The sequence below is a fragment of the Gavia stellata genome, chromosome 9, assembly GCF_030936135.1.
Source record: "Gavia stellata isolate bGavSte3 chromosome 9, bGavSte3.hap2, whole genome shotgun sequence".
Lineage (NCBI taxonomy): Eukaryota > Metazoa > Chordata > Aves > Gaviiformes > Gaviidae > Gavia > Gavia stellata.
In genome coordinates this window covers 37,488,333-37,513,515 of record NC_082602.1, presented here as the reverse complement: position 1 = coordinate 37,513,515, position 25,183 = coordinate 37,488,333, and the positions used below count along the sequence as shown (strand labels likewise).

At 44.3% G+C, this 25,183-nt stretch overlaps 1 protein-coding gene across 2 annotated transcripts in view; it reads left to right on the top strand.

The window, feature by feature from the left end:
* The first annotated feature begins 1,482 nt into the window (after positions 1–1,482).
* The window catches only part of CTBP2 (C-terminal binding protein 2), a 62,256-nt gene continuing 38,555 nt past the window's right edge, over positions 1,483–25,183 (top strand). Inside the window, exon 1 of one of the 2 annotated variants that reach the window (XM_059820944.1) lies at positions 1,483–1,615. In XM_059820944.1, coding sequence (XP_059676927.1) covers positions 1,558–1,615 — 58 coding nt within the window. In that variant the 5' untranslated portion in view covers positions 1,483–1,557. Of the gene's footprint in view, positions 1,616–18,096; positions 19,793–25,183 lie in introns of those variants that run through there. The other variant, XM_059820943.1, reaches the window with a different exon arrangement.

Genomic DNA, 25,183 nt, shown 5'->3' with positions numbered 1-25,183 from the left:
TGGTTTTTTAGTTTGTTGTGAAAATTTTGTTTGCAAATAATGCAGTGTGAAAATTCACCTGCCAGGGAGGAGCTGTTTGGGGGGTGGTACCACGTTTGTGGTTATTACTGGCTTTTCAGAATGTATTTATTTTTTTAACCCTTTCTAGTGCTTTGTATGCAGAGGGGTTGAGACTTCGTGATACAGATGGCCACTCAGGAGAGGGTTTCTTGCTGTGCTTGCGCTCGTGCCTGTCTGCCTCTTCCCCTTCTCTCCTCGCAAGGCCTCCAAAAACGTGGTGATATTTTGCTTTGTGTCTGGAAATCACAGCTTTCCACTAATTCTGCTCTTTTGGCACCATTAAGAAGGGTGGCGGATGGCTGGGGGTGGGGCAGGAGCCTCTTGAGCAGGATGCATCCCTGGAGGGTTTGTAGCTCATATCAGGGTCATCTGTCTTCACCTTAAAATATAAAACAGGATATTGAATCACTGGTAATATGGTAATATGGCATAACTCGGTAAAAAATTAGTGGATGTAGCGTTGAATTGTTTGAATTCAGATGTCAGTGTGAGGTCTTTTCTTGTATGTCTTGATTCATAAATACTGTTGTGGAACTTGCTTTGAAAAACTCATACCTGGATTTTACAACGAAGCTGTTGGGTAAAAGTGCCGCAATGGCACGTTCAGTTGTCTGCAGCCTGAGCTCAGGTCGGAGCGTTCAGGGATTAAACGAACCTTTGGCTCTCTGTAGGAACAAAAGCAAAAGACCTGAGTGGATCCCTTTAGGGTCTTCCTCTGTGTAACCAAAATGCAGAAAAGCCTGCAGCTGCTGTCCCTTTGTAGAGCATTTCTTATAAATCAGCCACACATACCGCTTTACAAATTGCTCTGTTGCATCGGCATTTCTAAGTGTGTATGCTAGAAATGACAGCTCTGGCACCCAAAGTTTAATGTTAGCCCTTCAAGAATGAAGGTAAGGACAGGCTATGGTGGCAGCTGGAATATGTATCAAGGTCTAGTTGCAAATTGAAGGTCCACTGATGACTTTTACAGGGCAAGGCTTAAATAAGACATGAAAATGGTTTGTGTGTGTGTATGTGTGTGAAAGTACTGGAAGAGCAAAAGCTACTTTCCTTTTTTTATATACTTTCTAATAATCTTTCAGTGTCTGTGAGGCTACAAAATAGCTTAATGGATTTTATCTGCTAGGAATAGATTTTTAAGACAGAAATAAAACTGGGAAGGCCATACAGCGCTTCGGCAGCTCTTGTGTACAATGCTGTTTTTTCTGATCGCAGGGAAGATAAAGGGGCTGTAAGCTTGATTGGCAGTATAAGATGTGTGACTGGTGGGACGCTGGGGTTGGAAGCACTAAACTTGCAACTGTCTTTCCAGCAACCTCCTCTGCTGTTGGGGATGGGTAGGTCTCACCTGGTGTGCTGGAAATCCTGACGAATCCTTTTGTTCCTCTGCAGGATCGACAGTGGCGGTATGCACGCCGATTCCTGTGAATTTTCCTAAGCTCCTGGGGGACTGCTTTGCTTTTTGAGTCAGGAAGTTGCAAAATACCGTCAAGAATGGCACTTGTGGATAAACACAAAGTCAAGCGGCAGCGACTGGACAGAATTTGTGAAGGTAGGAGTATGCTCCAGTTTGTCAATAAAAGCTGACAGATGGTTAAGGTAGAATATCTAATTTTTTCTCATTTTTTACAGCACTTAGACATAAAGAGACCCAGAACTAAATCCCCTGTCCTCTGTGTTGGCTCAAAATACAGTCATACCGATGTTGAAACATTGGCAAGGGTTATACTGGTTACTCATTTGAAAGTCTTCTGTAGTCCTGTGAACAGGATTTTTGTTTAATTACCAGGTCTTCTCCTTTTATCCCAATTTCTACTGAAATTATCTAGTCAGTCCCAATTTGAAACACAGCTTAAATATATACTGTCTTTAGGAAAGGGTTGAGCTCTGTTAAATGTGCTGCTTTCTCTGGTCTCCTCTGGCTGGAGAAGGCGCCGGGACGCAGAGGCTGGTGCTGCAACTCTTCCCTCCTTTCCCGCTCCGAGCAGTGCCAGTTCCAGTGTCCGAGACTTCGGACATGAGCCTCTACCACTGCTCTCCTCGGGCTGGCTGCAGGGCTGGGAGAGTGCTCTGCGAGGCATTTGGATACAACTCGTCATCCTCCACTTCCATGCAGCTGCCCTCATCCTTTCCCAGGTCAGGCTTTGGCTTGCTTCTCAGAGAAAGGCAGAGATTTGGCTGGTTTAGAGTTGCTTCTTCACTCAGGGGGCATGAAAGTCGACGATCTCCCATAATATTGACTATTGTCCTATGGAAAATTTAAAAGTCGTTGTTGGAGTATTTCTTAGGGTTTTGGGAAAATCGTTGGAACAGCTTTTCTTTCGTTGGTGTGTGGTGATAAGGCAGATTGGCTGAAAATGGTTCTATATTAATAGTATGTTACAGAGTCACAGCTCAGATGACTTTTACCTTCTATTTATTCAATTTTCCAGCAGAAAAAGTCTATAGGTAACATTTTCTGTTGCAGCTCACATAGTGTGTAAGTTGCTTATGATAGAAATCAGGTGATGGCAGACAAGCTCTGACTTTTTTGGTGTACACTCCGATAATTCTCTCATGAAAACTGACACATTTGAAAGTTTTACCATCAGCTGCAAAAGCCGAACAGAGTGTTATTTTAGGAAGAATATCTTAAGTCGTATCTCTTAAAGAGTTCCAGTGTTTATTTGCTCTTAAGGAGATGGATAGTGGCCTGCAGGGTAAGAATTTGCAGTATTACCTAAATGCCAACAAGGTGAAATAGGTTTTGCTCGTGGATGAACGCACAGAGCTCACAGGGGAGTTGTACTGCGTCCATTTGAGCAAAATGTGTGGGGCTTTGTAGAGTTTCCAATGAGTATAAAGTGCTGATCAGCAGGACAGGGTGGTTTTTGCCTTGATTTTTGTGTGTTACATATTGCTTACTCTAGCACATCAAAGTAAAACTCCCTTGCTGTTGCTTTAAACTTGTCATGACTTACTTAGCCCTATTAATTTTGCCCTGTTAATTTTGGAGGGGGGAGGCAAAGCAGAGAAGATGAGAGTTAGGAAGGAGTATCCAGGGTACACTGCAGTGTGGAGCTGCATATTTCTCCTATTGAATGTCATAAACACTCAGGTGTAGTACGCTATCTCATCTTCAAACTTTACTTTGAACTTGACTTAAAAGAGTTGTATCAGCTGAGCCTGGATTTTCAAAAGCTGCCTTCCCGGTTTGATGTTTACTATCAGATCTAGTTGCTGAGTGTACAAGAAATTCAAAAGGCTCGTACGACAAACCTGCTAACAGAGCTATAGATGTGATTGAAGTTTAGATTATTTTCCTCTGATATATGAGCTTTTTTCTTCTTTCTTGGTCAAAAGATACTCTTTTCTAATCTGTAAATGTGCAGAAGACATAACTTTTTAAAGTATACTTTGTCATTTGCCACTTGTTTTGTGATTTGATTGAAATGATGGGATTCACTGTTGTAGCACATTGTTGTGTTGTATTTCTAAGCAACAGATTAGGAGTGAGTGTAAGCAACATTGTATGAATTACCTTGAAAAATGCAAAAAGCTTAGGATTTTCCAAAATACTAGACTTGTAGGACAGTGGTATACTATACTGGCATCTTTGATGGCTATTTTTTATTACAGGCTCCTAATCTTGGATTATAGCATAGCAGAGCACTGAAGAGGGGCCATTCCAGCTGCTGTGAAAACACACTTTGGAAAAAATGAGCATTTCTCTTGGGTTTGTCTTGAAAGGTATCTGGAATAATCAGTGAAAGATGATGAGAAATTAGGGAACTACTTCAGCAGACTGATGAGAGGAGTCTATGCTAACAGAATGGTGTTCAGTGAGAAGGATCTCTACCGCTCCATCAAGCCCAGTGCAATGTGGTCCAAAGAAGTTGGTTTTAATGAGTTCCTGTTCTCTGGAAGCACTTGTGCAGCTTTCTCTTTAAACAACTGGATGGGATACAAAGCTATATTTACCTGATGAAAAGCTAAATGTTTTGTAGGTGGGTTTCTGTGCTTTTTATGAAGTTGCATATACGGTACCGTCCCTTTTACTATTCACAACACAAACCCTTGGAGAGTTTGCTCAGAACAGACTTTATTCCACGCAGCAGGATGGTGGCAGGTCTGGAGGTGAAATATCCTTGGGCTTCGTGTTGTTATCACTATCCATTCTGCCAAACAATAATACTTAACACTTCAATTCTTCATTGTACTGTAGGAACTGCCACTGAAGGATTCTTCTTCATATGGGCTTACTAAAACCATAGCTAGTCACATGTTGAGGGAAATAGCATACAAACTGCCGTAGTATTAAAAGAGTATATTAAGAAGCTGCAGTGTTTGTATTACTCTATTAAACTGGCATCTAGCGTGGAAAAATAATCCGAGCCATACAAGGGGGTGGTATCGTTGAAAACGCCGGTTCATAGCCTTTATGAGCAGCTTTATGAGTCTTCCAGGAGGAGAAGCAGTTCAGTCTCATTGCATTACTCAGCTTGACCAGTTCCTCTGTTTTGTTTAATATGTAGTTATGACATCTTTGTATGACAGTGTTACTTTTTCTTCTAAGCAGGCTGTTTTGAAGAGGTGAGCTGTTTGCACCCAGTAACGGATTTTGCTCTGTAGAAAAAATATCGGTGGGATAAAGGGTGCAGACTTGAGGGGATAAAGACATTTTGTAAAGACATTTAGAGCGGTCTGTTAAGAATTAAGCGAGTTTGTGATGCCCGTCCGAATGAAGCTAAGCTGGAGTACGCTCGCAGTGATCTTGGCTTACCCGTTTCTTTCTTTTCTGGTTGTCGCAGAGAGTTTGGGTGCCGATTTTGTAATTGGATCCATGTGGGTGGAAACATGTATCCAGTGAATGGCTGGGGCTATTGAAAATAATATATGCGGAGTGGTTTACATAATTCCCGTTTGTGGAGTTGTGTCTAATTACGTAGCAGGTCCAAATATGCTTTAGAGGTGGAGCTGCTGGTGCTGTGTTTAGTTAGACTCGTCCAGCACCCCCTAGTTCAGATCCTGTTCCCATTAGCTTGTGATTTTCCCACATTTTAAATTTGTTTGAGCTGAAATTTTCCATTCCGTGATGCGTTTTTACCTCAGGGTGAATTAAAAAGAAAAAAAAAAAGTTCCAGCAAAAATTGTGGAGCCATGTCTGAGCGGGAGATGGAGAGGGATGTTGGTTTTGCTGTGTTTGAAACAAAGCAGAGCCACGATCCTGCAGCCGTGGTACCCGCCTGCTCTGGTTTGGATAAAAAGGGTCTGAATTTTGCAGCAGAGTTGCTGTGGTGTCAGGAGTGTGCCTGTTATTGTTCCCAAATTTGGGGCAATTTCTCAGCCTTTGAAAGAAATGAAGTGAGTGCAGCTAACGCAGTTGATGGTCGTGTCGTGTGCTCTGTAACGCTGCCCGGGGCACAGGGGTGCCGGGTGCGAGGTGGGGACCTCTGCCAGAGCCCAGGCCTGCAAAGGGGGAGCAGCAGGGTTAGGTGAAGATGAGCGCAGAGTAAATCGGAGCAAGGAGGCAGGACAGAGCCTGTGCGACAAGGGTGAGAGCAGGAGCTCAGACAACTGGCCATCAAATGTAGGCGCTGCGAGAAGTAAGGTTACCCTTCTATCCTCCGTGACTGCCCTGACTTTAATTTGTTATGACAGTCTCCAATTACATGATCCTACAGTTATGTGTGTTATTCCTCCTTGTCTTGTAAGCCTGGCAGTTTCCTCCTGCTCTTCCTCAGCCTCCTCTGCCTCCCTCTGGGCAGCAGAAAGTGAGTGAAGCTCCAGGTTGAGGAGAAACCGTGGCAGGCCCTGCTAAGATGCCAGCATGTAGGCAAGATGTGCAATACTGCTGATACGCTGTTTTCCTTGCTGTTTTGCTGAAGGGAATGTTCAGCCGCAGAATCTGGCCGCAGACGGTTGTGTCCCTGGCTGCGCAGTGGGACCACCACCCTGGTCAAGGTGGCTTGTTGTGGTGTGCGACTCTCACAGCAGCGATTTCAAACCATCAGCAGCAATAACCCTCAGGGCAGAAGCTCACCTGCCTTTCATTTAGGAAACACCAACAAAGAGAGATTAGATTAGGTGTCATTTTTTCTGTGCTGCCTGTGGCAGAACAAGGTGTTCGGTGTTCGGCAGTGCCTCCAAGAAACCCCAAGCCCAGAAGCCCGCAGCACTCCTGGTGCAGGGTATCCACCATTCCCACAGGGCTCCAGTGCTCGCATGAGGCATTCCCATGCATGGAAATAACTTAAGGCATCACTTCTGCTGCCCAGCCTGCTGCTTGCTCAGCTGTTCTTTATCCTGTACTTCTGTGAATATGGTTAAAAAAATATTAAATAATACCGGGGACTAGACAGGGAATGAGGAGCAGCCCTCCGCAGTTGCTGGCTGTGTTTTCAGGAACAGCCTAGCTGGGAAGCCAGAGGAGAAGCTGCTATGGCAGTGTGCAAGGTTGCGTTGACGTTTCCTCATGAAATGTAGAAACTTAACGGAGACACAGCAGTAGTGGTGGCACATCCAGGATACAGGATGGCAGTGTGTAAAACATGGGTTTCCCAACCCCACTGAATTCCTCTCTGATGATCCCATGCACTGCCTCTGCTCCATACCATTGCAACTGCGCTACTCTGCTGCCTTCAACACCAGTGCCATGAAATTTTAATGCCTGGCTTTATAGGTTAAAGTTTGCATTGACATTTATGAGTCAGTTAAGCTTTCAACACACACCCTGAAAGTGGCAGCCCTGAGATGAACAAGAAGCAAAGAGAAAAAATAATTGCATGGCCAAGTGAGCCCAGACATTTTCTGATCGAGTTTCTGCTTCAGGATTTGTCATTATCCAGTAGGAAATCATGTCCTTGTGCCACCAAAGCCATCTGTACTTTGCAAAATAGCAGAACTGTTTGCAGTGCCAAACAAGCCATTCATATTCTTTGTTTTCTTTCAGGTCCTTTGATATGTCTAATGGCCAATAAATGCCAGCACAGTCACATAATACTTTGCAGTGCTTAGTGCATGAGTCTCTCAGTTTTTTGACTTGTTGACTTAGATTCTGAGTGGCACCCTAGTGTCCTCTTCAGATGAGGCTTCTCACGTGCTACCCGTAATTCATATTTCCTTTAGGAATTCCTCGAGTATTTACCTTCTAGTCACTATAGTATCTGTGTGTGGCCTTGACCTTCCACATCCCCTCCTTTATCAGTGGGAGTGGGGCACCATCATGGATACCGATGGCTCCTGGATAGGTCTAAGTCCTTCGATGCTATAGTTAGTCTTGAAAAGCTTGAATAAGCACCTTCCCGTGATACACCGGCCAGTTGGGATGGTGGTTTTCTCTCTGCTCTCATGTTTCCCCATTGATTTTGTGGCCATTCAAAGGAAAAGGAGCAGGAGCACTTGAGCGATATACTTGCATTTTCAAGCTGAAGCAGGAAACTCAAGATGAACTACGAAACGCTGTTGTTCCTCCAGCAGCCAGTTCGGTTGATTGCTCGTTATTTGTTTGTTTGCGGTGGTATCTGCTGTTTGCTGGATTTTGACCAAGCCCTCATTAAGGAGGGTGTCTGCTCTGAAGAGTTTACAGCATAGAGCACCTGATGGTTAAAACAAAGTACATGTGATCTGAAAAGGGGCTGACGTCAGCAGCTGCTGCTCGGAGCAAAATCCACACGTCCTGCAGCAGTCGGGAGACAACGTGGCCCTAGTGCTGCACATCCGTGTCTGCTCATCGCAATGAATTACTGAGTTGGGGAACTCTCCCAGCTGCAGTTGCTGAACCATCCACAAAGAACCCAACAACCAAAAACCTGGAGAATTTTCTGCTGGGTTAGTGGTCTGGATTTATTGCTGAAGTTCCAGCAGGATGCGGGGAAGGTGCTGGGGAGCATGATGTGAGCGAAGCGGGGAGCAGAGGAGGTGGGAGAAGGGTGGTAGCACTGGTGGGAGCCTGAAGCTGGCTCATTTTTTTGCAAAGATGGGAAAGGTCCTGTGAAATGGGGGAGGGAATTTGGGGAGAGAAAGGATGGTTTCATCATCAACAAAGTTATCTCGGCCATGGCTGCATGAGGCTGGTTAAGTCATTTCAAGGGTGGACAGAAATTCTGTATTCCACATTTCCACATATGATGGAGGTCAATGCAAACCATATCCAGTAATATTTGAATAAATATAGTATGGAATGCTAGGTACTCTGGTAAATACAAATGTGGATCTATGGCAGGGGTGCTTTTCACTTGCTCTTTCAGTTTCTCATCCATAAAAGTGGACTTAATATTCACATTGTCAATTATTGCTTGTTGTGCACTTCCTTATCATTAAAATCTTATCGTTAAAGAAAACAACCAAACAACCCTCGGTAGAAGTGCCCTTGAAGAATTGTAATGGTTCTGGCTTTTCAGCAGTATTTGAACAGTGTGTCCTTGAGGTCTGGGCTCACACACTGCTAACAGCAGAATACGGAATAGGTTCTCATTGAACAACTATGGTCCATGTGCTCTAAAAAATACAGGAACCTTGCTCGTAGAAGCAGGTGGGAAAATGTAGTTAAAAAAACTACAAGGCAGTCAAAATGAAAGATGTACAAGCAACTTTAGTTCTGGCGTCCTCTCGTTTTCCAGGCCTTAGTGTTTTGTTAACACGGTATTGTGTAGGAAATAATCAGTTACAAGACAATGTGGTACATGTAATGCCAGAAAATGAATTGTTTCAGTGCTCAGCATCTCTCTTCCAGGCCATTGCATGTCTGAGGGTCTCAGGAATGACTGGGAAACTCTGGAGAGGGGCTGCCTCCAATTCTTGCTCCTTTGTGTAACGTAACAGTGGCCAAATTTGATATTTGGGTGGAGGAATTTTCTTCCATTCTTGCAAATTTGAATGCCAAGTAGCATCTGATAATACTTATTTTTACTGCTTAGAAATAGGATCCTATTATCTCAGGAAATTCTTATCACCACTAGTCATTTGATGAGAAACAATGAGTTAAAGATGATATCAAGTGTGGAAGAAACTGCTTGTCCTGAGTAAAAGCGACTTATTTAGAATAAATATAGACCTTTTTTTTCCTAGTGGATTTGAGTTTCATTGTTCCATGAAAACACAGTACAAGGATTTCTCCCCCCACAATAAAGCTTTTTATACTTGTTTTAAGTTTCCACCTCAAAGCACATAAACCATCAGGCTTTTAAGGAAGGGTTGCTTCCCACATTTTGCCTGGAGAAAAGGCAGAGTTAGCTTGTCAGATCCTCTGCCGTTGCACCCTGCGCTGATTTATGCTAAGTGAAGATCTGTTTGGCTGCTCCTAATGTTTTGCTCTTCTGAGAGTCCATATGAAGTTCTTTGGCCTTTGTGGAGGTTTCAGAAAATCACTTGAAATTCACACGAAAGCTGGATTACACCTTGTTTTACCAATGTGGGCAGTGAAAAGTGTGCCATCCAGCAGTGCTCTTAATTACCCATTCGCTGATAGAGCAGGTTTGGGAATTACTTGTCATTAATAGGTTTTGTTAAAATTTTAAGATTTTTGAAAAAATTGGACAGAATCCTATGGATGAAGAGAGTTCAAGCAACCTCAATGGGTTCACAGACATTATTCAAATGTCTTGACTTTATTCCATGATTTTCAACCCTTTTGCTGTGCTGAATCAAGAACTCTCTATATTTGTAAGTGGGCATTTTCTGCTTTGTGATGGAGGTACTGTGTAGCTTGTATCTACGGGTATGCTGTTGTCTTTACAGCATGGAGGCATAGGCTGCTCAAGTAGTCTTCCAGTTCTATGTAGATTTTTTTTATATACATTTACATATATGCAGTCTATCTCCTGTGACGTGCCATAGGGAAGTGTGCATGACAAGATGTAGGACTTGAGCCAGATACAAAGCCAGTCTGACAAAATCCCCCAGGCATCCGGTAAAGAGTAAGACACATTTAGATAAGGTTACAGACAAAAGTTTCATGAATTTGGTATGCAACTTTTTTGTAATAGATACGTGACTCAAGCTATTGCAAGAAGGAGAGCTCCCCTTTCCCTGAGACTTGAGTGCTATATGCACAGAAATTGGAAAAAATACTTCTGTTGTGTTCTCCTTGCATTTAAGCCCACATTTATGGTAACTTAATACGTGTCTAACTCAATGCTGCCTTGTATTTTTCCATTTTCCCTGGCCTTAAGACAAGGTTCCATGTAACATGCTTTATAACTTCATGCCATTAATTAAGAAACAATTACAGCTGATGACTTCAATACCATCAACTTAATTTTCATCCTTACCACATTTCCCATTTAAATTAACCGGTTTATGGGTTAACATGTTGTCATCATATCTGTTTTTTTTTCCCCTTACTCTAAATCTTCCCCTGCATTTAAAGATTACTCAGAAAATATATCCCTAGAATATGCAAGAGAAGCCACGTTAAGGAGTGGTTGGAGTGACAGCCTTGGGGCAGCCTTGTCGCCTATTCCCAAGCTCCAGAGTTTGGAAGCACGGCAGAAGCCGCCTCCAGCATCCAGGGGGTGGAAGTTGGCTGCTTTACCTCTTCCAAATATGCGATGGGAAATGATCAGTCCTCGGGGACAGATGAGAACGAGATGGATTTTCCTTCAAAATACCAGAAAAAACTTGTATCTAACTCCTAAGTTAGAATCTTTCAAGGACTGACGACGTTTTGGATGTGGACCAGACTTTTAGGTTTGATTCTGACTCTACTGAATATTTACTAGTAAATATTTTGACAGGAGTAGGACATCTGGCTATACTAAAATAAAGCTGCAGAGAAACACATTACACAACTTTTCTTTTATATTTTTTGGTATCCACAAACAGATGTAATGGATCGAAGTGCCAAAACAGTGAAGGTTTTCATTATGTGTGTTAGATCTGAGAGCTTTCTTCAAAGAACAAGTTTTCTAGAGTTGGTTGTGCATTTTTGTTGCCTTAAAATTAAACAGCATTGATCAATTCTTACTGAAACTTTTATATAGCCCATTAGCTTAACACTATTAATTTGTTTTGTCCTTTTTTTTGATTGTCTTTTTAATATTTAAAAAAAAAACCACTCTGCTGCCATCCAGCACCTCAAAACTTACTAATAAGCAGCTTCAGTTCACAAAATAGCCTATAGTTATAGACTGACACTCATTTTTGAGAGAAAATAGTGTCACTGCCTGCTCACGATAACAGGTATTTGGTCCAATCAGCAAACAAACCTAAGCAAGGGACAGGGGGCTGGCAGCTTCGGCCTCGCGGTCATCCCCATCGGGGAGCAGCCGTCCCCTGTAGCCTTCCCCACGGATGGTGAGGGACCACAGTAAGACATACCTGGAAATGTGGTCCCTCCATGCTTGATACTTTGATTTGATTATTTTAATACAATAATACAATATATCAATCTTTTTTAAAAACAATGCATAAATATTTTTTTTAAAGTAGTATTTCCTCCTGGTTTTTTGGGGGTTTGGTTTTGGTTTTTATCTGTGTTGGGTCTGCAAGGGAAGCGTATGTTTCAAGCGCTTGGCGTCACCAGGGGAAGTAAGGCAGAGAGACACCCTGAACCCCAGCCTGTTTATCTCCTCAGGACCATGTTACCATCTAGTAATTAATTATTTTTTATGCAAAGCCCAGACATGCATGGCAGAGTTCAGAATTACAATATATATTCATTTAACAATGGATTTCTCTACTGCTTTCTGGGACAGATATAATTCCCATGCTTTTCATTACCCATGCTATTTAAATCTTGATCCTCAATTCTTATTAAAAATGATGAGATTTGACCTCAAGGTCTAATACCCAGTTTTGGAGACAAGGTGCTTGATGTGATTTCTAGAGGATTATTTTTAAGAGCATTCGTAGATTAGATCTTTGCGAATAGTTGAGAGATGTGCCCAATGAACCTTGTCTACTGGCTTTTAGACTGCTGTTCAGCATCCAGATTGATTTTTATTTTGTAGTCCTTGAAAGTGTGTAGTTTTGTGGTGTAGGGATACATCTGATATTTTTATTATCCCTTTGTTGATGCAGGAATGTGACAATGCTGTTTCTGCTAACTTTTATTCGAGTCTCCCTATACTTGAAGGCAAAATTGTTTCTGATTGAAGTTTCAAGACCTTGTAGGGCTCATTCCAATGGCTCAAAGTGTGTTTTACAGATGGGGTTCTTGTTTTTAACTGCAAGTGTATTTTAGATGATTGCTAGCTTCCTGCATTTATTACCTGCAAATTGATTTTCATCCCGGATGGCAAACCACCAAGGCTTTGCCAGGAGAGCAGGATAACATGAGGTGACAAGTCACTGCGTGCTCATCACGGTGCTTCTGCGCATACCTTTATTCTGCGATAAATACAAGGTAATGGGAGGTAGGGTACCCTTCAATGAAAGACGGGTGAAATGCCTCCAGCCAGAGAGTTGTTGGGGTGTGGCGGTGATTTGAGACGTGGTGCTGCCTGGCTGGGAGGATGGGAAGGAGCCTGCCTCCTACACCAAACTCCTTCCGAGCAGAGATAGGCACAGAAAAGCAGCAGAGAGGCAAGCGGTCAGGTCCGCAGTGGTAAAGTGAAAGGTCACTGTATTTGCATTATGTGAAATGCCTCTGTACGCCTTCTCGGCACAATGCCAGCTGGTGTGAGTGGAAGAGGCTTCTCATCCTCTCATTATGTTGACGTGTGGGGTTTAGGGGGATTCTTGGGAAATTACTCAGAACAGCACTGCAATACTGTGTCATCAGTTTTGAGAGTAAACGTCTGTTTTATTTGGCATGGGAGGTAGGCTCCTTTGCTGTGCCTCCACATTTATTTAAGTATGATATTGACCTTTTATTTTCCATGTGCATGGGTCCATTTGTACGTAGCCAGTGGGAATGGCAATTGAACCCAATTACAGATTCCAGTTTGTGCGTAACATTTAGAGGCAGCGTGTGCTAGTGCATTCCTGTAGCTTGTAACGCATGTGAGCCAACGGTTACGGCACATTTCTATCCCAGCGCCAGGGGGGTTGAGTTACAAATGGACATAAGCTTTTGTTTTTTGTTTTAAAGTCATCAAAATACAGAGTTACATGAGGCAATGATTGTTTAATAATCGGCTGATCTTAAGAGCGTTTTGTTGTACCGCACCAAGTTGGTATTTGAGAGTGTTTTGTTGAAGTTACAAAGCATCTATGCTTTTGGTTTGGAAATTGGTAAAAGCATGTGGCATGGCTTCAAGTGCTGAGTGCTTTCAGATGCTGTTCTGTTCCTTTGATTATTGAAAATGATTCCGGCACAATCCTGCTAATTTTCTCTTTGTACTCCTCTAATTTCAGGAGACTGTTAGAAAGTCTAGGCAGAGTGCTTATTGCCACTGTGAGAGAGATTTTTGCAGAGCCAAATTCTAGCAAATGCAGTAATTTCCAAGGATTTGGAACATTTTCTTCCTGCTTTTCTGCTCAGAATTTTATTTTTTTTTCAATTTGTGCGCACGTGTGTGCGTGTGCATCATTTACGGTGCGTGCTATTCCTTTTCCTCTCCATAGCATCCATTGTATACCACAGTATACTTTAACAACAGCTCATTCCTGCTTCCCTGGCATCCTGCAAGCTGAACACAGGAGGACCATGTTCAGAAAAGGCTTCCCGAGCTTTGGGGGTCATTAGGCACAATTGCGCGCGGTCCTTGAAAGCCCAGGCACTGAGGACAGAAGCATTTATCCTACTGGTAGCTTTGTACCTTGTCACCTGAAAACATATGACAAACACTGATTAATCTTAACACCATCTGAATGTGATAGGTGTATATTATTATTTCCCTCTTGATGGAAGGGGGCTCTGCGAGTAAGAAATTAAGCAATTTACTCACTGACGGTGGCAGAGCGAAATATAAAAGCTGGGTGTCCTGATACCTGCTCTCTCCATTAACAAGAGATGTATTTGTTCTCTAGAAGATTTTTCACTACCGGGGGTAGGATTCCTTTGCCTTCAAAAGAGAAATAGCCTTTCCAATACTGATGCACCTTACAGTTTTTGCCAGAAATTGCGTTTGGCATATTCACTACATTGCTTCAGTTCCACTCTCTCCCAGAAGGAAATAATTTGGCAGAAAATATCAACATTTTGCTACATTAAAAATCAGTTTTTCCAATAGAAACAAAATTTAAACTTGTAATTGAAAAGTATTTTAAAATAATAAAAAGCAAAACTAAAACCATTCTGCACTATTTTGTTACATGGAGTGTTTTTTCCAGCAACTTGCTTTCAAAATTTGTAATGAAATGTTTTAAATTGATGTGAATTAAATTTCACATCCAACCTCTCCTGAGTCAGTGCTACAGACACCAAAAATGTTGTTTACACCATTGTGTCGCAGCTTTAGCATCCTGTTTTCTTATCACAGGTTTTATGCATAAACCAGGCTTTCTCCTCGTGGGAAGAAAACGGCACTTTCTGGCACTGTGTGAGATACTTGATACTTGTTTCATATCCACTGGGAGTTGTTTCCAGAACCAGATTTCATCCCATCCATTTTTGAAAGTGGTGTTTAAACGATTGCCCACCTTTCTTCTACTGTGTCGTTACCTTTTTTTCAGTGCAGACTTCTTCTGTAGTTGTTGTATCATAGAAAAATTTACCATGTGTTAGAGCAACACTAAACTGAAACTCAGGGTATTAAGTCAAAACTCTGTGTTTTTCACATGATCAGAAATACCAGAGCATTTAATCTCTTGATCAGCTTTTTTTTTCTTTTTCTTTTTTTTGCTTTTGTGTGTGGTTTTTTTCCCCCCAAATACTTCTAGAATTAAAAGATAAAGGGAGAATAAATTTTCCACTTGTCCGGCAGCCCTTCGTCTCCCCCTCATGTCAGGAATGCGGGCGCCAGTGCCTCCTCCACTCCCGAGAAGCGCAGATCAGCTATGTTGGGTTGTGCCCAGGTGCCTCCGCGTCCTCTCTTGGCCATTGCTGCCTGGGTCTGAATTCAGAAATAGCTACGGAGGTACAGGAATTTGCATAAGCGCTGCTTTTAAGAGTGCCAAAGAAAGAAAAATAGAAGACCCTTACTGCCCGTCTGTAAATATTTCATTCTGATCATTTCTTACTCATTTCTTGATTTACTGCGGGTGTAACGTTTCCTTTGCTGCCAGGGTGGCATGGGAGGCTGCCCAGCTCCACGGCTCCTGGGCACATCGTTCCCACTGGCTGTGGGGTTGGTGGTGGCTCTTGGTCAGCAAGAAGATGAGCCAGCAGAGCCCTCCAAAGAAGACATCTGCCCCTTGGCTGCAGGGAAGAGTACAAGTCTTACAGCCCCTGGTCCTGCAAGCATTTACCTCTGCTTGTCTTGGAGCACAGGAATAGTTAATTTGTTCCATTGAGGTCAGCACGTATGGGATAAATCATCCATATGCATGAGTGGTCCCAGCGGCAGGTCTGAAGTTAAAGTTTCCTGGCTCCTGCAAAGTAGGTGTGAGAAGAACACGTCCTTCCACCCAAGGGCTGCAAGGTTGCACCCATGCAAGGGCAGGCTGGTGCAACAGTGCATGGGTGGTTTTCAGAGCCCAGGCGTGCGGCTGCTCCTGCGGTTGGGCTGAAGGGAATTTGGAGATGGGTCTTCTGCTCCTGCTGTTGCCCATGTGTGCGCTGGAGCCAGGCAGGGCACGGCCACCAGTTACAGATCTGTTGGTTTGGGCGAGGTTTCTTTTGTGTGTCCATCATGCGACCCAAGGGCTTATTAAAGCTTTTGTTTTTTTAAGAGGTAGTAAATGCTCAAAGCTCCCCTCTGACTTCCCTTGCAGTTCTCAAAGATCAGCATTTTTGAAACTTAATTTCTCTATGGCGTGTTTTTTTCCATTGTCAACCAGAGCTTAACATGGTGGCTATGTTCATTAGTGATTTCTTTGAAGACGATGGTGGAAGATGCCCAGGATTTTATTATTTTTTCATATACATTTTTGGTAGCTTTCTTCTGCTGCTTCAGAACAAACAAATGGCACAGATCTCACTGTATCCAGTTGGGAATACATTTTATTCTTTAGCAAAATGTTGTTGTAATAAAATGTTTTTGTTTGTTAAAATGTTCTCTGCTTTATTTATAAGCCACAAATGTGTCTTCCCATTTTGACTCTCACAAAAGAAGAAATTTTCCAATGTGCCTTAAGTTTGTTAGTTAATTCAATATGATGCCAATCAGATATTCTTTGAGAATTGCATAAATAATCTTTTGGGGCCCATGTTTTGCATGTTTGTGTAATATCCAACATAATTTTAAAGACTGTGGTTCTTGGGGATGGAATTGGAGGCGAGAATGTTTGAAGAGGCTTTATAATATTTACTGCAATAAAGAAATTTAGGGATTATTCAAAGATCCTGTCAGTATTTGGGACAGAAATATAGCCCAGAGGTATTAGTATGATAGGCAAGTGTAAGCATTAGACTGTATTAGTGATTTAGCTATCATAATAGCACGATAGTCTAACATGTGATGGCTAGTGCACTAAACATTTATTGTGGATTAGCCAGGAAAAATGCACAAGCTGTCTTGCAAACAGACCAGGGAAGGTGACTGTTAATTCCTTTTACTGGGTCCGTCCTGGAAGGGGCATATTGGAGGTGAAGAAGTTTTTGATCGCAGAAGAGAGAGGCAAAATAATTTCCGTCTGAATTTTTTTAATTAAAAAAGGAAAATGTTGCTTCACTAGCAGTGGTTGGCAAAATAAGTAAGAGTTGACCTATTCATCTTTAAATAGGAATATTTGAGCATGAGCAGCATGTGATAATTTAGATACATGTTTTGGGGAGCCATTTTAATACCTCCGTTGAAAACGGTGACTATATATGGAAATTTTTATTACATTCCCAAATAACAATTTTCTGTGGTGTGATTCCATCTAAATCCTTTTGCCTACTCTAAATGTAAAAAAAGCTTAATCTGTATGAATATTGAAATACCACTAGATACAAATTGAGTTTTGTCTGATGTTTCTGAGTGTTTTCCCATCTCATAAACATGTAGTTTTTCCAAAGGAAGCTGGAGATAATAGGCAAAAGTCTACTCTTCCTTTTTGCTTTGTAGGACCAGGCTTTAGATCCTTTGATCCTCCCCTTCTTTTCCGTGACCTCTGCTAGGGTCTTAAAATTATACATTCCAGATTACACCTCCACAATTTTCTGTCCTGGGATGATGAAAGGATTTGCATATTATGATAATAATGTAAAGAATCCTTTTGGAGCCTAGTTACTATGGCTAATTTGAAACTACAACAAAAAATGTAATTTGCTTTGCAAATTAGTGTTAAACAGATACCTAACTAATTTCTAATTGCTCCTGTATTCTTGAGTATCTTGCATTGGCCTTTTTTTAGGCCTGCCTGCTTGCTCCCGTTTAATTTGTCCTTAGCTGTGTGCAGTGGATTAGCATTTCATCAAGGTGGATTAAGATTGAGCTGACGCTGAAGCTTTCTTTTTTATTTTTACATGCGCGTGTGTGGGGACGAGTGGATACGTGCACGTTTCGTTATCTCGCTGCCGATTTCTGGTGGGTGCTGGTGCGGACGGGAGCGCTGAGCTAACGAGGAAGGAGACAACTGAAACAGATGAAATGCATGTTAAAAAACCAACGTGCAATAAAAAAAAAAAACATTCCCCGGGGAGAAATTGCATTGAGGTTGCTGGCTGGGTCGACGCGGGAGATTTCATCGGGCTAAAATGATGTCACATGGAGCGAGGGCTTTAGCGGTTTTATTTAGCTCCTAATCCCCACACACTGCTCGGCCAGTTGTCCATGTGCACGCGCCGTCCCCAGCGGCAGAGGATAAAGCATCTGCGGCCGCACTGCACGGGAAGGGTCTCTCCCTCCGCCGACCTGGAGCCAGAGTGGGTGGCAGCGGCCGCTGCACGCTTTGCCTACTAAGGTTTCGAAGAATTAATAATTCAGGCAACACTTTGAAAGGCAAAACCGCAGGTCGGTGGTTTCTGAAGTCCCGGGAGGGCTCAGGTGGAGCACGGTCTGGTTTTGATGCGCGCCGGAGAAGTGCTGAGAAGGAAGGCACCTCCTCTTCTCTGTTTCAGCGGGAGCAAGCAGCCTCGTGGCGATGCCCATCCCCAGCAAGCACCCCAACATCGGCCGCTCGCAGAGCTGGGATGCTGCCGGCTGGTATGAAGGAAACTGGGAGAGCGAGAATGCCTTTGAGTACCAAAGGCCGCCGGGCCGGAGGAGCTCCCTGACCTATGGAGGCGAGGGCGGCTGGTATGAGCCACCGCGAATGAACGATATCATCTTGCAGGGCGGCGCGGAGCTGAAGCAAGAGGCGTACCCGTACCAGGATGCCGCCTTCGCCCCAGGGCCCCTCAGGAAGGGCTCCGTCCCCGACTTCACATACTGCGACCGGCAGGCAGCCATGGCAGGCCGGGGCTCCCTGCCACCCCAGGATTACTACAGCGACCCATCCCTGGCAACTAGGTCACCCAAGGACCCCCGCTGCTACCGCGACCACCTGGTGAGCAGGCCGCTGGCGAGCTACGGGGCGCCTGGCAGCCGGCTGTCCTGGGACCAGGCCCCGGCACGCCCGCCAGCCCCGCCAGATGCCACCCGCCTCTACAGGGACCCCAAGATGGCCCTGGATGGGCAGCGGATGCGTGGCAGAGATGTCTCCCCGGCACGGTACGGCGTGGAGCCTCCCGGCCCACGGTACGCGGCGGAGCCGCCCGCCTTCCCCGGCAGGCAGGCCTATGGCGACGGGGCGGAGCGGCCCCCCGAGCCGGCGGGGGGCAGGCAGGCCACCCCCACCTGCCTGGTGGTGGACCCCACCGCCAGCGGTGGCAGCAGCTATGGGCCAGGCCGGGAGAGTGCCAGCACCAAGGGCCCCTACGACAGCTATGACGCGGTGGTGGCAACCCCTTCCCACCCGCCGGTGGCCCCCGCCTTTCCTGGGCCGGAGGGGAAGAGGAGCTTCGACCCCGAGTTCGTGGCACTGCTGCGTGCAGAGGGTGTCTCGGAGAGCACCTTCGCCGCCCTGCTGCAGCAGGGCTTCGACTCCCCGAACCTGTTGGCCATGATGGAGGAGAACGACATCAAGTCCGTGGCTCCAAACCTGGGGCAGGCCCGCGTGCTCTCCCGCATCGCCCACAACTACAAGGCAGAAATGCAGCTGCAGAGGCAGGAGCGGAGGAGCGGGGCGCTGCGCCCCAGGACCCGCTCCAACAGCTTCAGCCACCGCAGCGAGCTGCCAGGAGACTATGGGGCACCCCTCGGCTCGGGGACCACCATGGATGGCCCTCCTGCCCCGCAGCCCCCACCTCCGCTACAGCCCCTGTCCCCGAGAGGGGGAGAGCTGCACCGCCGGCCATCCAGCGCCCCGACTCAGCACCTGCTGGAGACCACCACCTACCCTGCCTCCGCAGGGGCTCCTCAGGGGCCACACTTCCTCCCCAGTTCTGGATACAACACCCCCCTGCCTTGCAACACACACCCGCGTCCAGCCTCCGCCTACTCTGCTCCAGCCGGTATGCCCATGACCACAGCCAACCCTCACGCCAGCCCCAAAACGGCCTACCCCACAACCTACACTGTCCCCATGGAGTTGATGAAGAGGGAGCGGACAGCGGCAGCGTCGCCAGCACCCAGCCCGCACGGCAGCCCGCAGCTCCTCCGCCGGCCGGGAGCGCCAGGGGATGGCAGCCTGGCACCCACGGGACCCGGTTTCCCTGCCCAGCTCTCCCCATACCCGAAGCTCAGCAGGCGCACGGGGCCCCCGGTCATCGTCTCCACCATGGCATCGCCTGAACCAAGTAATTTCCAGAGTCTTAGCCCATATGGTAGTTTAGAACCACTTTGTTGTTGTTTATTTTACCCCCTGCAAAAAACACAGTCAAATATATTGGGGTTTCATGCTTAAATATTAGACACTTTTCTATTTAGAAAAGGCGGCGAATGGGATTTCTTTGCAGGGCCACGCTGGCTACGCGGAGCTGAAGATACTGATTCTCGCTCTGCAGTTAAATTCCAAATATTTTATTTGTTCAGCCAACTTCAGTTAAAAGTGAGCGGTATCTCAGATAATGCTTCCAGGGTTAATCTTGCCGTGCCTGTTGTTTCTAGAAAACGGGAGATTAGATACTGCGCTGGCTGAGCAATTAGGACTACAGGGTTTGCTGCAGATTGACTTTTTACCGCTGTTATCAGGCACAAATGTGTTCCTCCGAGGAAATGGTTAGCATTGTTTTGACTAAATTCATCAGATAGCTAATGGTGTTATTCGAGAATCGACTTACCTTTGGCCATTACCTAAGTCTTTTCTTCTTATTATTAATTTGCTGTTTTATCAGGCATACAAAATAAAACCCTTGATTTCCTTCTAGAGATGCCTGTAAGTGAAGTGATATAGCCGTTAAAGTAATAGGTCTGTGCTTAAAACTAAAAGCCTGTCATTAAGCACTAGAACAATAAAAATGAATGGTGGCTCCTCGTCTTTCCCTTCCCCTTTCAGAAGTGCTCAGGCCCTTGGCTGCTCAGATGTAAAGCTGGAGAAACTGAGCAGGCTCCACTCCGCCACTTTGGAGATGTACATTGAAGATAACACTCAGAGCCTGACAGAAACTAACCCCCAAAACCACACTGCTAAGTAGGAGGAAATTTGGCAAATCTGTTCATTTGTGGCTTGACCTGTTTGAAAAATATGCAAAGAAACCCTTTGAAATGTTTTTCCTGGTAGTGACTCTACGAGCAGGGAATTTTCTCCCTGTGCAGTTCAGCTGAACTCCCATGCAAACAAGTCTCGAACAATGTGCCGTACCAGCATACAAGCACAAAGCTTTAATAAAAGGATACCATTTATAGGCATAGAGATGGTGCCAAACTGGTGATGCCATTACACAGGAATCTAAATAAAGAATGATTTTGTGAGTGGAAATGATAAAGTTGTCAAAATGCAGACGCTTGGCGCACCCCTTTCCCTGGCTTGCCATAATTACACAGCTAGGAAGTAGATGCCGTTTCTTTCACGCTTATGCGTCCTTTATGTAGCTGGTGCAATGTATTGATTTCTAAAAAATGCTTAAATATTAGGCAACATGTTCTGTGTTGACATGGATCAGATGCGAAAGTAGTACATCCAGGCAGTATTTTTAAATAAACAATTTCCTAAAGCCTGAAAAAAAGACCAACTGGCATAATGCGGGGAACACAAATATGTTCATTTATTTGCGGTACGTCTGATTGAGCTGGTTGGTACCCATGCGGTGAAAGCCCTGGTGCGAGGGGCCACCGGAGCACATGCACTGTGAGCAGTCTCTTCCACCGCAAGAAACAGACCCCTCCTTCCGTGTGGCTCGTGTATAAACTGCAAACCCTATTCTCTAAAAATCTAGATATTATCCCTTCCCTTTAAAAGAATTACTGGTGCGCAACAAGAGGAAGCCAGCAGCCTTTCTGTGCTGCTGAGTTCTTTCTTGCTACTCAACCCTCATTTTTTTTTTTGCCTACGACCAACTCATTTGCATGAGGATGACATTTGTTGCTCCAGTAATTTCATCTGATAATGGCCAGCTTGCAAAGCGGATCTGAAAACATATTCCTTAATTATGTGTTGCTAAGCAACGAGAGGGTTTGGCCATAATCATAGAAAGATTATCTTCTCATTGAAGTCCCTGAAAGGTTTAGCTGAAGTAGGACCTGTAAAATTGTCTTCATTTTTATTTATTTCCCCTTTTTATTTTCCAAATAGCCTGAGAGGTTTTCTTCCTGTTAAACTATATTTTAAAAGTAGAAGCCAAGGTAAGACACACGGCAAATGGAAGGATACGGATTAAAAATGGAAGGCGTGGCGGTTTGTAGATGTTTGAGCTGTGTCGAGGAATTACTCTTTAAGGAACACCATTGCTAAGGAGTGTTCACACTTACAGGCGAGGTGATAAGCGAATATTACAAATATGTTAAGATGTTTTTAAAACAGAGCAGATGACAGAAACTTGACTAAATCCAGGAAAATTGTATTTGCCAGCAGGAAGAGACAGGATGCGATTTCAGGAGCGACAAGCCTTCTCCTGGCTGTAGCTTTGCTTGCGGATACTTGAGTCGCAAGGTGAAAGCAAGTTCAGTATTAAACTCTGTCTCTAAACGGCTGCAAATATTTTCTGTTGATATAGGTTAATGTCTTCTCAGTTAGCGGAGGCTTGTAAAATGTATGTTATAGTCCAGTGATATTTTGAAGCTTGTTATATGGGTAGGGGTTTAAAATAGATCATTTTGGTTATTTTTGAGGTCTTGTTGGACAGTGTATTGTAGTCTTTCTGCAGTGAGTTGTTTCTAGATACCTGAGTTGTGATTTTGTGCTGAGCTTTGACATTCCATGCAGAGTCTGCACAGCTACTGTTTACTTTGGAGATCGGGCAGAGGGCTCGTGAGAGGGAGGTGTCTTCTCCTGCCCAGGATTTCTGATGGTAGAGACAGTGACCTGGGCAGGGATATAGGCACACGCCGCATGCTTATGGGCCCCTTGCTTCGGTACGGTTAGATGAGGGAAAATCAGCAACGAGGTTTAGTGCTGCAACTTCTTTGCATTTCATAAAATAATTATGAAGAAGAAGGTAGACAAATTGCTGTTCCAGGGAACTCCAGAGTTGTGTGAAGAGAAGGTGGTGAGTGAGCACCCTAAACCCATTGCTGTGGCAGCAGCACGAGCGGGGCATAGGAGCCCAGAGCGATGTCTCTGGAGCAGAGACGGCTTCCCATCCCATGGACTCCCCAACCACAGCGCCGGCAAAGCTACCGCTCTCTGCGTCACTAAGACCTTGTGCGTGAAGCTGTCAGGAATGGCTTCCCCAGGGAGAAACGTCCTAGGAGCCGGCTGCTCCCACAGCCTCGCCCTCCGTAGTGTCATAGGTAGTGAACGCACCAAGTCGTCTCAGTGGCAAGCAGGAAAAATAAACCCTGCAAAGTCTGAGCAACAAAACCGTGTTGGCTGGCAGTCTGCTGCCAGAGCAGGTTTGTGGCCAGCCTTGTGCTGAAGTAGGTGGTAATGCAGGGAAATAAATAGTGTAGGTCTGCAAAGCTGGTAAGGGCAAACCACGTCTAACGGTCACTTGAGCTCCACCTCCAGAATGTTGCATCTTCAAATTATTATGTTTTTTTGTGTTTTTATTAGATTACTCAATTTATATTTTTGTATCCAATGTTACAGTCTTAAAGCAGTTGGCTGATAAGACTTGTGTTTTTGTAGCTAGCCTAGACTTCTCAAACAAGGAGTCTGTCCAAATTTGTGGTTCTGATGATGGACTCAGGGAGCTGCGATGAGGAATGATGATTCATTGCAAATAAGTGTCTTGGATGGTTTTTCAAACTCTAGTTTACATATGAAGATATGAAAGCAAATGATCACAGAGGGGGAGATGCTTCCCGCAGGGATGAGGAACAGGCCTGCCCCGTACGAGTTGGGTAGGTATCATAAGGAAGGAGGAGCAAAATTACTTGGCTGTAAGATTTGGTTAAAAGCCTGACCTTCTCCTGAGCAGGGAGAGGCCGGCTGAGGGTAGCTGCCTTCTCTCCAACATGAGGGGACTCATCTCTTTTATCAGCTTAGAGCCCAGCTAGAAATGCCTTTCACTGTGATTAGCTCGGCTCTGCTTATACTGTTTAACACTTGATTGCGGGGTTTTTTATTGGTATTTTCCACGCTGTGACAGATAAAAATTGTGTTAACCGCACATCAGTTGCAGGCTGAAGCTCTTCATGTGGGCAGCCCCCAAAGAGCTGAGGGCATAGTCAGGAGCAAGAGCCTTGACGGTTGTTCAAGAATGGTTACAAGAGTGACATTTGCCCATTCTTTTAAGAGTACCGCATTGAAATTGTCATAGCTTTCTATGGGCAGAGAGAGTTTAGCGGTGGTATTTTATACACAATATAGATTCCATGAGCATTTGTTGAGGTTGGTTTATTCTTTGTCCAATGTATCATATAGTGGACAGTTCAGAAATCAACTGCAGGTTTTCTTCACTATGTTTTCTGTACAGACTGTACCATGTAATTGCAGTGTATACATGTAAGGCAGCTCGATTAACAATCCAGACTGAAACAGCACCAAAGTAAGCTCTGGGTACTGAATAAATCTGATTTAATTTGCACATTGACCTGACAGACCATAGCAAGTCCTTGGAGCCATTCCCAACTAGTGTGTTACTCCAGGTAAAGTACATCTGCACTGCATTCACTGGCAAAACCATGGACTAATGATTTTAACTGGGGTTGTAACTTCCATACAAAAATACTTGACTGAAATAAGCAGACGTGTTTTGCTAGTGTCTGATGTCCTGGCAGTCACAGCACCATTTGCAAGACATTAATGCAATATGATAAAGGTATTAGCTGGAAATACTCACAGTGAGTTTGGGAAAGCCTTTGAAAGGCTCACAAGGACCCGGCTGAGCATTACTTGCATGTGCATACTCTCACCAGCCTCAGTTTGGTAGATGAGTGTGCAGATGTGTATTGTGTGTGGATCTTAAAATTGAAGTCATCAGAACTGCTCGCATTAGTAGGGTAAATGGCTGAAGAACACAGCGTGCGAGAGATGTGCTGAAAACTACCTTGATAAAATATTGACTATCTTGGCTAATATGCGCTCACGATTCACTGATTGCAGAGAATACGCTTTTAAAATACTTTTTTAAAGGTTGAAATACGCTTTTTATAATGGTTTTATCAAAAGCAATATAAAGTGTCAAACTCATTCCAGTTGCAATTCATTGACTTTAGTGCCATGGCAATAAAAATGAATTTGGCCTGTCGGAGGAGAACATGTTGTCAGATGCACAAGTGTTGTCATCTTCAATTTACACTTGGCTTTTACCCTGTGCCTGCAGTTCTCTATCATTGTTAGGACTTTCATATACCCAGATCATTCTCTGACTATATTTGCTGACATTTTTTTAGCTTTCTCATAAGTAGTTTCCATAGCTACAAACTTAGTGTTCACAGAGGGAAAAAATTTTAAAGGTTTCTGATCATTATTGTATTAAACATTTTTTATATTTCTTCTCCTTGTCTTTCTCGTAGCGTTACACTACAGACCAGTTTAATGAAAATGCTGCACAACTGAATTGTCTGTTATTTTTAAAAGCAAAATAGGTGCTGAGCTGAATCCTTAAAAAGCAGAACACCAAAATCATTAAGCCACAGATTTAGAA